This window comes from Scophthalmus maximus, chromosome 19, assembly GCF_022379125.1.
Source record: "Scophthalmus maximus strain ysfricsl-2021 chromosome 19, ASM2237912v1, whole genome shotgun sequence".
NCBI lineage: Eukaryota > Metazoa > Chordata > Actinopteri > Pleuronectiformes > Scophthalmidae > Scophthalmus > Scophthalmus maximus.
In genome coordinates, this window is record NC_061533.1 from 17,011,828 (window position 1) to 17,024,760 (window position 12,933).

At 41.4% G+C, this 12,933-nt stretch overlaps 1 protein-coding gene across 1 annotated transcript; it reads left to right on the forward strand.

Annotated features, from left to right (window-relative positions):
• The first annotated feature begins 2,379 nt into the window (after nt 1-2,379).
• On the forward strand, nt 2,380-12,036 carry adrb3a (adrenoceptor beta 3a). The gene is made up of 2 exons (XM_035640692.2): nt 2,380-4,266; nt 11,068-12,036. The coding sequence occupies exons 1-2, from the start codon at nt 2,951-2,953 to the stop codon at nt 11,090-11,092; spliced, it is 1,341 nt and encodes a 446-aa protein (XP_035496585.1). The 5' UTR covers nt 2,380-2,950; the 3' UTR covers nt 11,093-12,036.
• Nucleotides 12,037-12,933: the final 897 nt, after the last annotated feature.

Here is a 12,933-nt window from a genome sequence, read left to right on the forward strand (position 1 = left end):
ACATTCCCAGGGTGTGGACTGAGCATGTAATAAACAGGCTCTCTTAAGCTGTAGGACCTCTCTGATTATTTACAGGCTGCCACCATGAACGGAGCTGAGCAAATCCCTCACTGTTCTGCACAGTCTAAATGGGGTTTATATCCAAGGTTACTACTCACTTCACATAAAGCAGGGACCAGGTAAGGGTGTCACAAATGTTTTAATGATATACGACCGAGGTCAAGTGCACAAGAGTATCATGTTTAAGACTTTGCACATGATTAAACACATGATGGGTGAATTGCATCATAATGCAATTAAGTTAACAAAATATTATTCATGAGCTACATACATTACTCTTGTGAGTCGCATAAAGAGAATGTAAAAAGACATTTTTGCAAATGACTTATTACGTAATATGAATCACTGTATGCATAGTACACTATGTTACTATTACAGGGCTCTCTCTCTCTGCAATGGTGAGAGAGCTGTCAGAGTCAATTCCACTATCAACAACTCAGCTCGTGCCAGCTGCTGTTCTCGACTAGACTAGGACCAGGTCCAGGACCAGGTCCAGGACCAGGTCCACCAATGGCATCTTCTCACGCAAAGACAAACGAGCAGCTGTCAAGCTGTCAGCTCCAAAACCGTGACCTTCATTGACAGAAATGCCGTCAGATGGGGCCTCTTGGTCGTCGAGTTTAAAAAGGCACCACCGGTGTTTTGCTTTTCGCCCACTTTTCCCTTTTGTGAATGCACTCGCAACTCCACAACTTCCTACTGTTAGATGAGTGACAAAGTGCCCCAGACTAAAAGAAAAAGGAAAAAAATCAATTTAAACCTAAATTGGGCAAAAGGGAAGGGAGACTGTGAAGGCAAAGGAAACATGCCACAATGCAGCGCAATTAGATTAAACGTCTATTAGATTCTCTCTCAAGACCATTTGTTTAAGTGGTGACTTTTATTAACAAATTAGAACAGATGTAACTTTCTACCAACTGCTGACATAAAAAAACAACTCCTGTTCAACTGAATGAAGAAAGAACATCTGTGCAGCCGGTGAGATGTTCAGTGTGTCTGTCATGAAACCTTTACTAATCCAAATATGATGCCGAAGTACAAGCCACAAGCCAATAGTTCTACATTCCGGCATATGTACTTGTTGGTTCTCTTGTCGAGAGTTAGGTTGAAAGATTGACCCCACACCACTCGTAATTCTCTGGCAGCTGCTGGCATAGCTTCGCTTGGCCTATAGAGTATTTGCTTGTTTCTCCTCACTAAGTAAAATGCAAGGTGGGAACAAACGCAGAGCCGTCACAGCTGCAGATGTGGAGCTTCTGAGACCAAAGAAGGACCTGCCCTGTGACAAGACAGCTGAGCGCCGCAGCAGAGCGCTGGATATCTGAAGTGAATCGCATGGAAGGCATGTGCCTGATTGTTCTTCTCCAGTGTGCCGCGTTGAGCAACAGCAAGATAGTGATCTATTATTTTCTTTAACTGCTTTGAGTCAAAGGGAGGGCACTTACTTCCTGTTCTCTACAGACGGGGGTGCCTCGTGCCTTGTGGTCTGTAAAGTCGACCACAAACCATAGTACAAATAAACCTTTTGAGATGCAATATTGAAGTGGAGATAATGAGCTGTACTCACCATCAAACAGCTAAGCTGGCTACAATGGTCCAATGTTATTATGTTCACTATGTTCAAATGAATGACAAGAGAATACTGTCGAGTTTGGAAGCGTGCAGCATCATTTGAATAGCAGAACAGAGGCCGGCGTTGGAAAAGCCTGTCACGTTGTTGACCCAGTGAAGTGACCGATACGGTTGATGATTAGCGACGTTGAAGAGCTGATGGTCGTCACATACTGTGAAACTTTCATGTAAAAATGTGTCACAAAGTTTCATTTTGTGGCGTTTTGACACACACTACACTACAGGAAGAACCAATCAAATGTTGGTGTCGGTGCGGGGAGTTTTAAAATCACTTAGAGAAAGAGCATTTTTGAGATTTTCACCAATTTTTTCAGGGAATATTTCAGGGATCTTGATGAAAAAAGTGAGGCATATTGCGGCATCTGATATCTATGAGTGTGTGCAATTTGTTGCAGCTGGCGATTTTAGGCGATTGTTTGGGCCACGGCAGAGGTATGTGTTCTACTGAGGGACATTTTAGTTATTCATGTGTGTGTGTCTGTGTGTGTGTGTGTGTGTGGCTTTATCAGGGTACTGATCCCTGTACAGCTTCAACAAACAGGCACACTTTTCAACTCCTCCCCTATGCCTTCAGCCACGGTTTGAGTAGAGCCAATACAAATCTTGGGCAACCTGAGAGAGAGAGAGAGAGAGAGAGAGAGAGAGAGAGAGAGAGAGAGAGAGAGAGAGAGAGAGAGAGAGAGAGGGAGCAAAAGAAAGAGTGGGCAGCCACTCTGGTGCACTCTGGTGGTGCTTGCAGCAGCGTCACTGTTTGCTTGATCTCCAAACAGTTCAACTGTGGCATTGTGGCTCATGCAAGATTCAGGGAAAACACTGCAAACTGATCCCAGTGGATGGATCTAAATGGACAAGACTGGGTGTTCTTCTCTGAAACTTTTTTTCCCCCCTTGATATTTGGACGTTATCCTTGGATTCACAAAAGTGCTGCGACTCCATGAACTAATATTGTTTCAGCTTTACGGACAGTTTGGATACACCTCATTGGAAATCATGTTGTTGCTGCCTAGACCAGGAGGACCTCCACAAACAATCACACCTTTGGAAACATGGAGAGCCCCCAATGTCTTTTGAACACTCACAAACGAGACTTCCCAATGTGTGAAATGTGAGCAGTGGCAGCGAAGTGAAGAATACCTATTATTTTGTGAGTAAAACTACAACAACTGAATTTTGATCAGATTTATGATGCTTGTAAAAAGTGCACATTTCAGTCTTTTGTTAACTTTGAGGTGAAAAACGAATTTTCAACCAGTGAATAATGGATGGAAACCTGAGCGCTTCAGCATCCTTGGGGATTAACGCAACAAAATCCTACCATGATGCTGCGGGACCCTGGAGCCTCATCATACTGGTCATTATCATACTGACCATCGTGGTAGGCAACCTGCTGGTCATCATTGCTGTGGCGCGGACCTCACAACTGCAGACTACGACAAACATCTTCATCATGTCCCTGGCGTGCGCGGACCTCATCATGGGGGTCCTCGTGGTGCCTCTGGGGGGTACAATTGTGGTGACGGGCGACTGGCAGCTCAGTGACACATTTTGTGAGTTCTGGACTTCTGTGGACGTCCTGTGTGTCACTGCGAGCATCGAGACGCTGTGTGTCATAGCAGTGGACCGGTACATAGCCATCACGAGGCCGCTTCGACACAAGGTTCTACTCAATAAGTGGCGCGCCAGAGTAATAGTTTGTTTAGTGTGGGTTGTGTCTGCCTTGATTTCCTTTGTGCCAATTATGAAGGGGTACTGGCGTGCAGCAGAGGACCCTGAAGCACAGAGGTGCTACAGTGACCCTGCATGCTGTGACTTTGTGACCAACTGGGCCTTTGCAATTATATCTTCTATAGTGTCTTTTTACATCCCACTGCTCATAATGATATTTGTGTATGCAAGAGTCTTTCTAATAGCTACGCGGCAGGTCAAGCTCATAGATAGGAATCGCATGCGTTTCCAGAATGAGTTCACGACAGCACAGATACAGGTTTGCCCCCACAGCAATACTATCCTACCGTCGGTGTGTGTGGGTTCCTGCGGCGGCAACAGTGCAGTGAGGAGAAAGAGCAGCAAGAGAAGGCCGTCGCGGCTAATACTGGTCAAAGAGCATAAGGCCCTCAAGACTTTGGGTATCATCATGGGGACCTTCACAGTGTGCTGGCTCCCGTTTTTCGTCGCCAACATCATCAACGCTTTTAACAGAGACGTTCCCCCCGAGAGGATTTTCCGACTGTTGAACTGGCTGGGTTACATCAACTCCGGCCTCAACCCTATCATCTACTGCAGGAGTCCAGAGTTTCGCACTGCGTTCAAGAGCCTGCTGGGCTGTCCGTGGCTGTCCACGCTGCGGCTCAATACTCTCTACAAAGAGCTGCGGACTCGCTGCTCCTGCTTCCTGTGGCAGGCTGAGTCAGGCACAGCTGGCTCTTTCCAGAAGTCACCCACCAGTAGGACTGAGGGCAACGAGAGCCTGGCTAGCTCACAGGGAAGCAGCAAGAGTGAGGAGGCTTCCCCTGGTCCTCCGCAGTCCAACGGCAGCACACAATTCAGTGACTTATCAGAACCAGAGAGCAAATCGTAAGTCCCTCTGTCTTCTCTTCTTTTCACCGTACACTCCATGTTTTAACTCTGTGTGAATGTTTAAAAGTTCCTATTTTCTACAAACACGTGAATACATCGACTTCCACAGGTAGAAAAAGTAAGTGTGAAGTTTTAACAGCTCATGAATGCCACTGACTGAAAATGGAAACAGACCTACCTAGATCCTGTTTTTTTAAATTGAAATAATTGAATTGAATTAAAAACATATTATAATACTACACAAAGTGTCACATGTGAAGTCGCAGTGCATCTTATGTGAGGGTGAGAAGTGTGTTAGGGAGTCTGTGAACTGTGACAACTGTGAACTTTTGTTCTATTTCCATTGAGCTCAGCGTCACGTCGGTGATTCTGTGATGTTGAAGTGAATCATTCGCACAGCGAAGCACTAGCGTGAATATCTAAAGTGTAGAATCAATGTCACACATTTAACTTTTTTTACTGCTTTTCGACATCCGTCTGTGGACTGATGATGCACAATGACGACAATGACGATAAAAACACGCCTGACCATTCGTATTTGTGTGATAGTTTCAATTTGACAAATAATGGTAACTATTAATTGTTTACTAAACTAATTTTCTAGCATTCTATGAATTTCAAAAAGCCACAAATTTTCATGGAAATATTACGTTTTTAGACATTATACATTTTAGACAAGATATTTTAAACAAGCTTGAAACATGAGTAACATCAGAACTCATGATGTGCAACATGTGCACAGCATTAAACATCAAGTATTACGTGTTGAAAATATCCCCAGGCCAACAGATACTATTTTAGAAGTTTTGAGTTGAAAAATGGCTATTTTACATTCCACTTTACATTAATTAAAAGTAGAAATCCATATTTGGAAGTGTTCTAATACACCAATGTGCTGCTGCCCACGAGTGAAATACACCGAGCAGAACAATGCAGAAAAATAAATCATTCCTGAAGCATTGGCAGCTTTGGGTTGATTCAATATCACAGAATTAAAAGTGAAACTGATATTTGGGTTTCCATCCATGAATGGAAACTGCACCTGTATCAGTTTCTGCACTGTGAAACCTGCATCCAATCTTAGTGTGGTAAAAACAACTAACAGATGTCTCACAGTGCAGTTGCTGCTACTGTGTTTGGGGTGGATATTATGTGTTTTGAGCTCTATTATAGATAAGGATGTCGTCAATTCATTTTGTATTTCATAAAAAAATCCAATGCTTATAAATGTAAATTATTTGGTGTAAATTTCAAAGTGGCTCTTAAACCACAGGGCGACGTGTGGAAGGCTGATTGTGGCACATTTAAGGACGTGTCCGCATATTAGTATGGGTTCCTGCCCATCAGTGGGCCTCAGCTTGCCCTGCCCAACACCCCCTGCAGCAGATAAATCTTTATCACTTACACACAAGACTGGAGAGGCTGTTTACAAGACTGACAGCCAATGAGAACACCCTCATTATGACAGAATGACTTGGGTTGTCCACATGAATTTTTGATTAATTCTTATTTTTGATACGCAAACACAAGCTGACAGCAGGCCTGCCACAGAATATAGAAATATACATCATTTTAATTATGAATTATAGTCCAATAGTAGATTGTAGAAAGTGTTTAGCTAATATTTAAGTAATACTGGTGTATGGTTTAAGAATTGCCTCATTATAGAAAATGAATTAACAATATTTGGTGAAAGTTTGAATTTTGTGGTCTGAATTTGTTTTTTTAATCTTATTGAAATAATATATTTAAAATTCAAATGATAAAAAAAAAGTTTTGAATTACTGTCATCACAACAGTTTCAGATGGCAGTGGCTGTATTCTCTCACTGTTCAAAATGCAATAGCTCTCATTATAACTAATATCTAATCGCCATGTTTGGTTGATGTTTTCAAAACGTATCATAACTGAAGTATTTAGGTGCATTTGAAATTGCAGCTTTTGATTATGAATTTTTATTTCTATCAATAAAACAGGTAGTTCAACAACAAGATTTAGCCTCACCACTTTACAGTCAAATAAAATTTGACGGCACTACCGCACACCTTGCCTTGGCATGTGAATTTCCACGACTAACTCAGTTTTATGTTTCATTTGAAACATTTACTCTGCTATATATATATAACTATATATTCTGTTTCTCTTCTCTTGACATTACTTCCCCTCCGTGGAGTCTTACAAACATAATCAATGGGGCTGTAAAACGGTGGACATTTAGGAGCATATAAAAGTCTTCCTTAAAAGGAGCCTGGTGTGTTCTGTAGTAAATCAGCCCAGGGGGAAGGCTCAGCGGACTCACCCTGCGCTTTGTGCCGGATTACAAACGTAAGTGAGACCAGCCGTTCGAGAATGACTCTGACGGGGGTCGCGGCTTGGATACATATTTCAAGGAGGAATATGACAAACAGTTCCAGGTAGAGTCTGGACGGCTGAAGCTGCTGCTTCAATGTGCCAATAATGCCACACGAGACGTCTAGAGACCATGTGCTGCACAGTCGTCCAATGTCAGCTTTCTACTTGACTGAACACAGAGAGCAATTTAGCAGCATATTTCCTCTAAACCCTAGGACAACATGTAACAATAAGTCAGGGGTGGATGTTGCCCAGGGATGATAAAGAGTGAGGCACAACCACTGACATTAATGGTTACTCAGGACGGGTGGCTGCATCGCACAGAACGGTCCATTATCAATAGTTACTTAGTATTCACAGAAACACATGCAGGCATATCACTGCTGCTCTTATCAACGCCCACAGCAGCTTCGCTACCTCAGCATCTGTCACGTAAGCAACAAGTGCAACATCTTCAGATTCCCTGCCTAACAGCATATATAATTCATCTTTCGCAAATTTAGATGGTTTGTCCATGTAAGTGGAAGTGGAAGCAAATGCAATAAGCTGTGCAGTCCACATGACTTTCTTTTTTTTCTTCCTTTCATAGAATCAATGAGTGGGTTTTTGTTTTTTGTCAGTAACGTCGCTCCTAGTTGACACATTCTGCTGCTACTTTATTCCTGATACAGAATGGCTACTGGAGTTGCTTAAGAAAAAAAAATCTCAATGTATTTGAAAAAGTATCACTGTGTGTTATGAGCAGCGGGAGCTTGTTAGCACAGTTTATCCGTGATTGAGAACACTAAAGTTAAGTATACAGAGAGCGGAACATTTTATATCATACGGCAGCAGCCGACTAGATTGTGGACTAAATTGTTGTGTGAATGTGGAGCGGAAATGAAGAGTTTTTGGTAGACTTTAACTGTCCTCTTGAGCTTTTTTTCAAAGGCACTAATCATACGCATGCAGAGTAAGAGTACAGCAGCCATAGAGGCCTGAGAGAGCATGGACCAGAATCATTATAACACAGCTTGTACTCCACAGGAAGCAATTTATGTGTAACAGCTGTGTTGGTGAATCACAATTATAGTATCAAGAGACATATGAGGAAACGACTCGTCGACATGTTGCCGAGTGAGTGAGAAAGCTGCTAAACTGTAAAAACTGTATTTTACTAACAAAAGCACTATACGAAAATGTTTGTCATCCTAGAAAAACTGCAAGAGGATAAGCAATAATAAGATATCACATGGAAATCTGAGTCCAGATTTTGCTGTTGTCTCAACAAGCAGCTGAGAATAGATTTTATTGACCCGTTTGTTATTGGTATCCCCCCCAACATTAAGAGAACTAAATATGTCCAAATATAGAAAACCATATACCAGACATGTTCCAATTCTACTGTGGTGAGCTGAATAAGTAGAAACAACATGGCAGACCTGACACAAAGCAGAGAAAGATGCTGGACATTTCCAGTATAAATACTGACTCAGTAAAGGCACAACAAGTGGCTCATTACTCCGAATGACTGTGTAAATATTTCAGACATATTAGCTGACAACTCGTAAGAGCAAATCCAAAAGGACATTGTGGTAATGAGCCTGGCATGTCAGGCTTACACTGTAAGTAACTGTGTGTTAGTGGAAAAAACTGTATCATTATGTTGGCTTAAATATTACGATATAATTTTATTTTCCACACGACATGCGTGCTCCGTGTCCTCCCGAAGCACTTGATGCTGTGTTAAAAGGACACATTGTTAGCGTGAAAAAATATATTGCATGCAGTAAATATGGAGGAAAATGAAATAAAAGTGTAAACAGTTATTCCTAATGTGCCCTGTACCATGCAGGATAAGTCATGTGCAGATGAAGAATTTGAACTGGCGACAGCATTTAGTTGCACAAGCTGTTATCAACAAGCATTTTATCAACCGGAGCTGCTAATGTGTGGCAGTATTACTGCTCCACGTGGTCCCAACGCGACATATCGACCAAGTGAAGGCACCGCAGTGAGAAAATAATTAGGGACACATCAGGGCAGCATGTTTTGAAGACGTTTAAAGAGGGGCTGGTGCGCGTTAATGCTCATTTCCTGTGCTGTGAACCCTGTTGTTCTGAGCTTTTCTGTGCCGTGTTCTAATGGTGCCTCCGAAACATCTTCACGCACGCACACACACGCGCACACACACACACACACACACTTCCATAATGTGCATTAAGTTAGCTGAGAGCGAGATCAGGCCCGTGAGAGCATGAAGCAAGAAACCGGAAAAAGCAAAACATGATGGCAGTGACCTGTGGGAAACCTCCAACACTCCCTTTCAAGTCTGACTGCTATCAGAGCCAATCCTTGCATCACCGTCTTTAAATGGAGGCATCCGGGAGTTGAGCAAACACTTGAGAAAAAAGAAACCTTAAAATTGTTGGGGTTTGGACAGATAAGAGAAGCAATAAATGCTAACTGGATGCTCTTAATCCCTACAACAGCAGCAGAAATTCAATATGGCCTGACTGCAGCTTATTACATAAACAACAGCAAAATTACAAGATATCAATATTCTAGTGCTTGGTCTTTTATACAAGAATATAATAAATATTAATGGTTGATTTTAACAACTGAAACAAAACACTGATATATGCATTTCAAAACTGTTGGTAACAATTAATGGATTCAAGCCAAGTGAGGTTGTTTGAATTTAAAATTTAAATCTCTATACATTCTAAGGACATTCTTATACTGTATGATAGTTATTTTCTCATCCTGGCTTTTTGTTGGGTGTGTGACTATATAAATTACAGTTTGATTTATTTATAAAATTATGGATTTGCGTACCTGACTTGCTGATTGGTTGGTTGAATGCCGTGTTGGCAGTTGTAAGTTTAATGTGCATTTAATTTTATGGGACTTTTTATTTAATGATAGGTTACCTTGGTTGTTATGCTGGTATGACATAAACATTTATTTTTTTAATCTTTTTTTCATATGAATATTCATATGCATCCCAGCAACTTGTACCAACTACCTAATTACTTATATGGCTGCTAATTCATTTCTATTTGCAGTCATTATGTCAGTGGATGCCATCCTGCTTTGACAGGCACATTCAAAGATGAAAAAATACACATGCCACAGGTGATGGATGGATTTTCCTAATTCTGATGAGCTGTGGCTCCATTAACTTGAATAGTCTACAAAATATGTGCACGACATGTCTGTGGTTTTGTAATTCAAAATTGTCCAATGACTCAACAGTGAATGTGAGATTTGACAGAATGTATGACACAGTATTATTCCAGGAGGGTTTTATTTTCCCCAAATGCATCATCTTAAGATCACTCTTACGCGCCACGAAAGTATGTGAAGTCTGGCGAAGCCACATTGTAAATTGTTTCCTGCGTAGCTCTTCCTGTATGCCTACACATTTCTGGGAAGCTTACAGTTCTAGATAGTTTATGTCTTCCTGTGGAGACATGTACAGTGGAGGTGATAGCATCAGAATTCCTGTCTTCCTGGGGAAAAGGTAGAGTTTCACACGGGATAAAACGATGAGGGCAACTCTGCAATAACTCCACGATTAGAAAGGAAAGATAAATAAAGGAGAGTAGGTGCAGTGATTATATCGATGCTGTTTTTCTACATGAAAGCACAATCGTTCTTATAAATAACCAGTAGGCCAACAAACTTGTTGTTGTCGTCGGACTGTTCTTATCTGATAGACACGGAAATGCTGTACAGGGTGTAACAAGCACAGGTACACAAGTCGTACAGTAAAGCACATACTCCGATGAATGCTGGATGCTGTAACTGCAGGCAAGTTTTGCAGTTTATCTTTAATAGGACAATTACAAAACAAAGTCAGACAGACTGTAATGGTGATTCCTCCCAGTGAGATGTCACCGTAATTATTCCTCTAACTTTTAAAAACATGTTTATCATAATTAGGGATGGGACGATACCACTTTTTCGTGTCCGATCCGAGTTCAGGATGCGCTTTGCTTTACCTAGCCATCTAAAACCTCATACACACCTGTGACACAAATAATCAAGTCCCCAAAAGGAAGACACACATAGCCAGCAACATGACTGAGTTATGGAATACTGCTGCTTTATTTCTCACAGATCTTTTGGCAGAATTTCTAATGGTCGGCACCGTTCAAACAGGCAAAAAACTAATTGAACTGTAAACTGTTAATTCAATAATAATAAATTAAGATTAAGATGATGCTGGAATGTCATTCAAGGCTTAGTAAATACATAAATAAGCATTTATTTGGTATGTTTACTGTAATGTATTGGATCGGATTTTACTTCTTGTTTATTCCGATATGCGATCCAGTCATTTTGGCCAACATTGCCCCGATACCGATATGGAATATCGGATCGGGACATCCCTACTCATAATCAAGCGGATATTAATTTCAACAGGAACACTGCATGCTAACTATGTCCATCTCTTTACAGCTTCACACGGACGGATGAACGGTAAAACGTCGAGCTGCCGAAGCAGACAATGTTCTCCTGCGCTGTTGCGATTCCTGCGAAGGGGCTGAGACCTAAACATCAGCGCAAAAAGGAGCGGGAGACGAGCGCGACCACTGGCCCCGATGAACGTAGACGAACCCCAAAGAGACGACTGGACTGTCTGCACAGAAGCAGGGGGGAACACGGGGACTGTCTCTGTACACAGGAGATAGCCTGCTGTGAGTCGGCACTTCACAGACGTTAGCTGACACCACAGTTGAACTTCTGAATGCTGTCTGAATGAGACAAGTCTTAGCTGCAAGGATTACATGCATTCCGGCAGGCCTTTGGACACAGTGCACGTGGCCTGCGCTTTCAAAATAACATCATAAAAACATCATTTTGTATAGTATATTATCTGGTAAGTTATGTATTTATGATACACTGAATCTGTAGCACAGCTACAGCAAAAGGCTGTCTCTGCTTTTCATCGGTGTAATTTTAAGCTGAATCAAAAGGGCTGTGCATCCATAGACTCAACTCTGGTATGTGTTGTCAGTCTTATTCTTTCGGTTTTGGACTCTGTATCAGTACATGAATTTATTTATCTTAAATCCCCTGAGTCTACGTATCTAAGGTTGAACCAAGGCTCTAAAAAAAAGGTCTGTTACAGTCCTATCTCAACCAAAATAATTACAGTTTAAACATCAGTATGAATCGTTACGCAAGGTATAGTCCAACTGCAGGTGGACGTAGCAACATCAGCTACCCTTTTTTTATTTTTACTTTGGGGAGTGGCCATGGTATAAGCTCAATAACACACTCTGAAATGTTCAAATATAGAAAAATAATGATATAATAATGGACGTGACATCAGCATTATTTTGCTGTGTCGGGACTCCTTGTCGTGTATTATTACTTACACCACATCATCTGTTGCATTGAGAAATAAAATATTATAAAACTGTGCTCATTTTCTTGTATGTGTTCCGTTCGTCTTGTGACGTCAGTTCAAACAGAGATCTGAGGTGGAAAATAAATTTCATAAAGAGAAATACAAACCAGAATGATCCAGGTAGATATTTTTTTCGAATAAATTATGTCAGAGTTTATAAAACTCACTGACATTTAATGTAAAATGCAAACATTGGAATGATCGTTGCCTTCCATACACCATTTATCAGTGCATCATTATCTACGCTACAGTGGTTCCCAGATGTTTTGGCTCTTTTCCCCATAAGATAACGTTTATACTTGTGAATCCTCATCGCAGTTCATGAGTTCATTGCAGACGTGAGTTATGATCAGTTTCAGTAATAAAGGGTTTAATTGTTTGATTTGAAGGACTTCAGAGGCCAGAAGAGGTTTTCACAAACAAAAGAGATTTTGGAAAAAGTTGGAACAAAATAAATTTGTGAAAATGTAATTATTCTTTCAATTTTTTCTTTGCCATCCCTTTCCTCAACTCACAAACCCGCAGATTTACCTTGAGCGCCTCACACACTATAATTCTGGGCAATATAAAACTACGAGCTTAAGAGACAATATCTCTTAATGAAGAATCCTCCACAACCACCGTCATCTCTGGCTTTGCTACGGTTTAAGCAGAAGTCATGTTGATGCTATGAGAGGAATTTACAAGATTTGAGACTTTGGGGGGGGGGGGGGGGTCCAAGAACAGAATGCATGACATCGGAAAACAGTGACCAGCATCCGCTCCGCCAGACGGCCTGTGTGACTGCCGTAATATCATCCAGCAAAAAAGGCCGCAACAACTCGGGAGTGGAAACAATTATCCTGTCTGATATCAAGCCACTGTCTTACAAACTGATTCCCATTACAATGTTTTCCATGAGCAGGATTAGA

Excerpts from the sequence above, each read along its gene's own strand:
- adrb3a (XM_035640692.2), top strand. The coding sequence starts at position 2,951 with ATGGATGGAAACCTGAGCGCTTCAGCATCCTTGGGGATTAACGCAACA. Across the intron at positions 4,267-11,067 it reads TCAGAACCAGAGAGCAAATC|CTTCACACGGACGGATGAAC; the intron begins GTAAGTCCCTCT and ends ATCTCTTTACAG.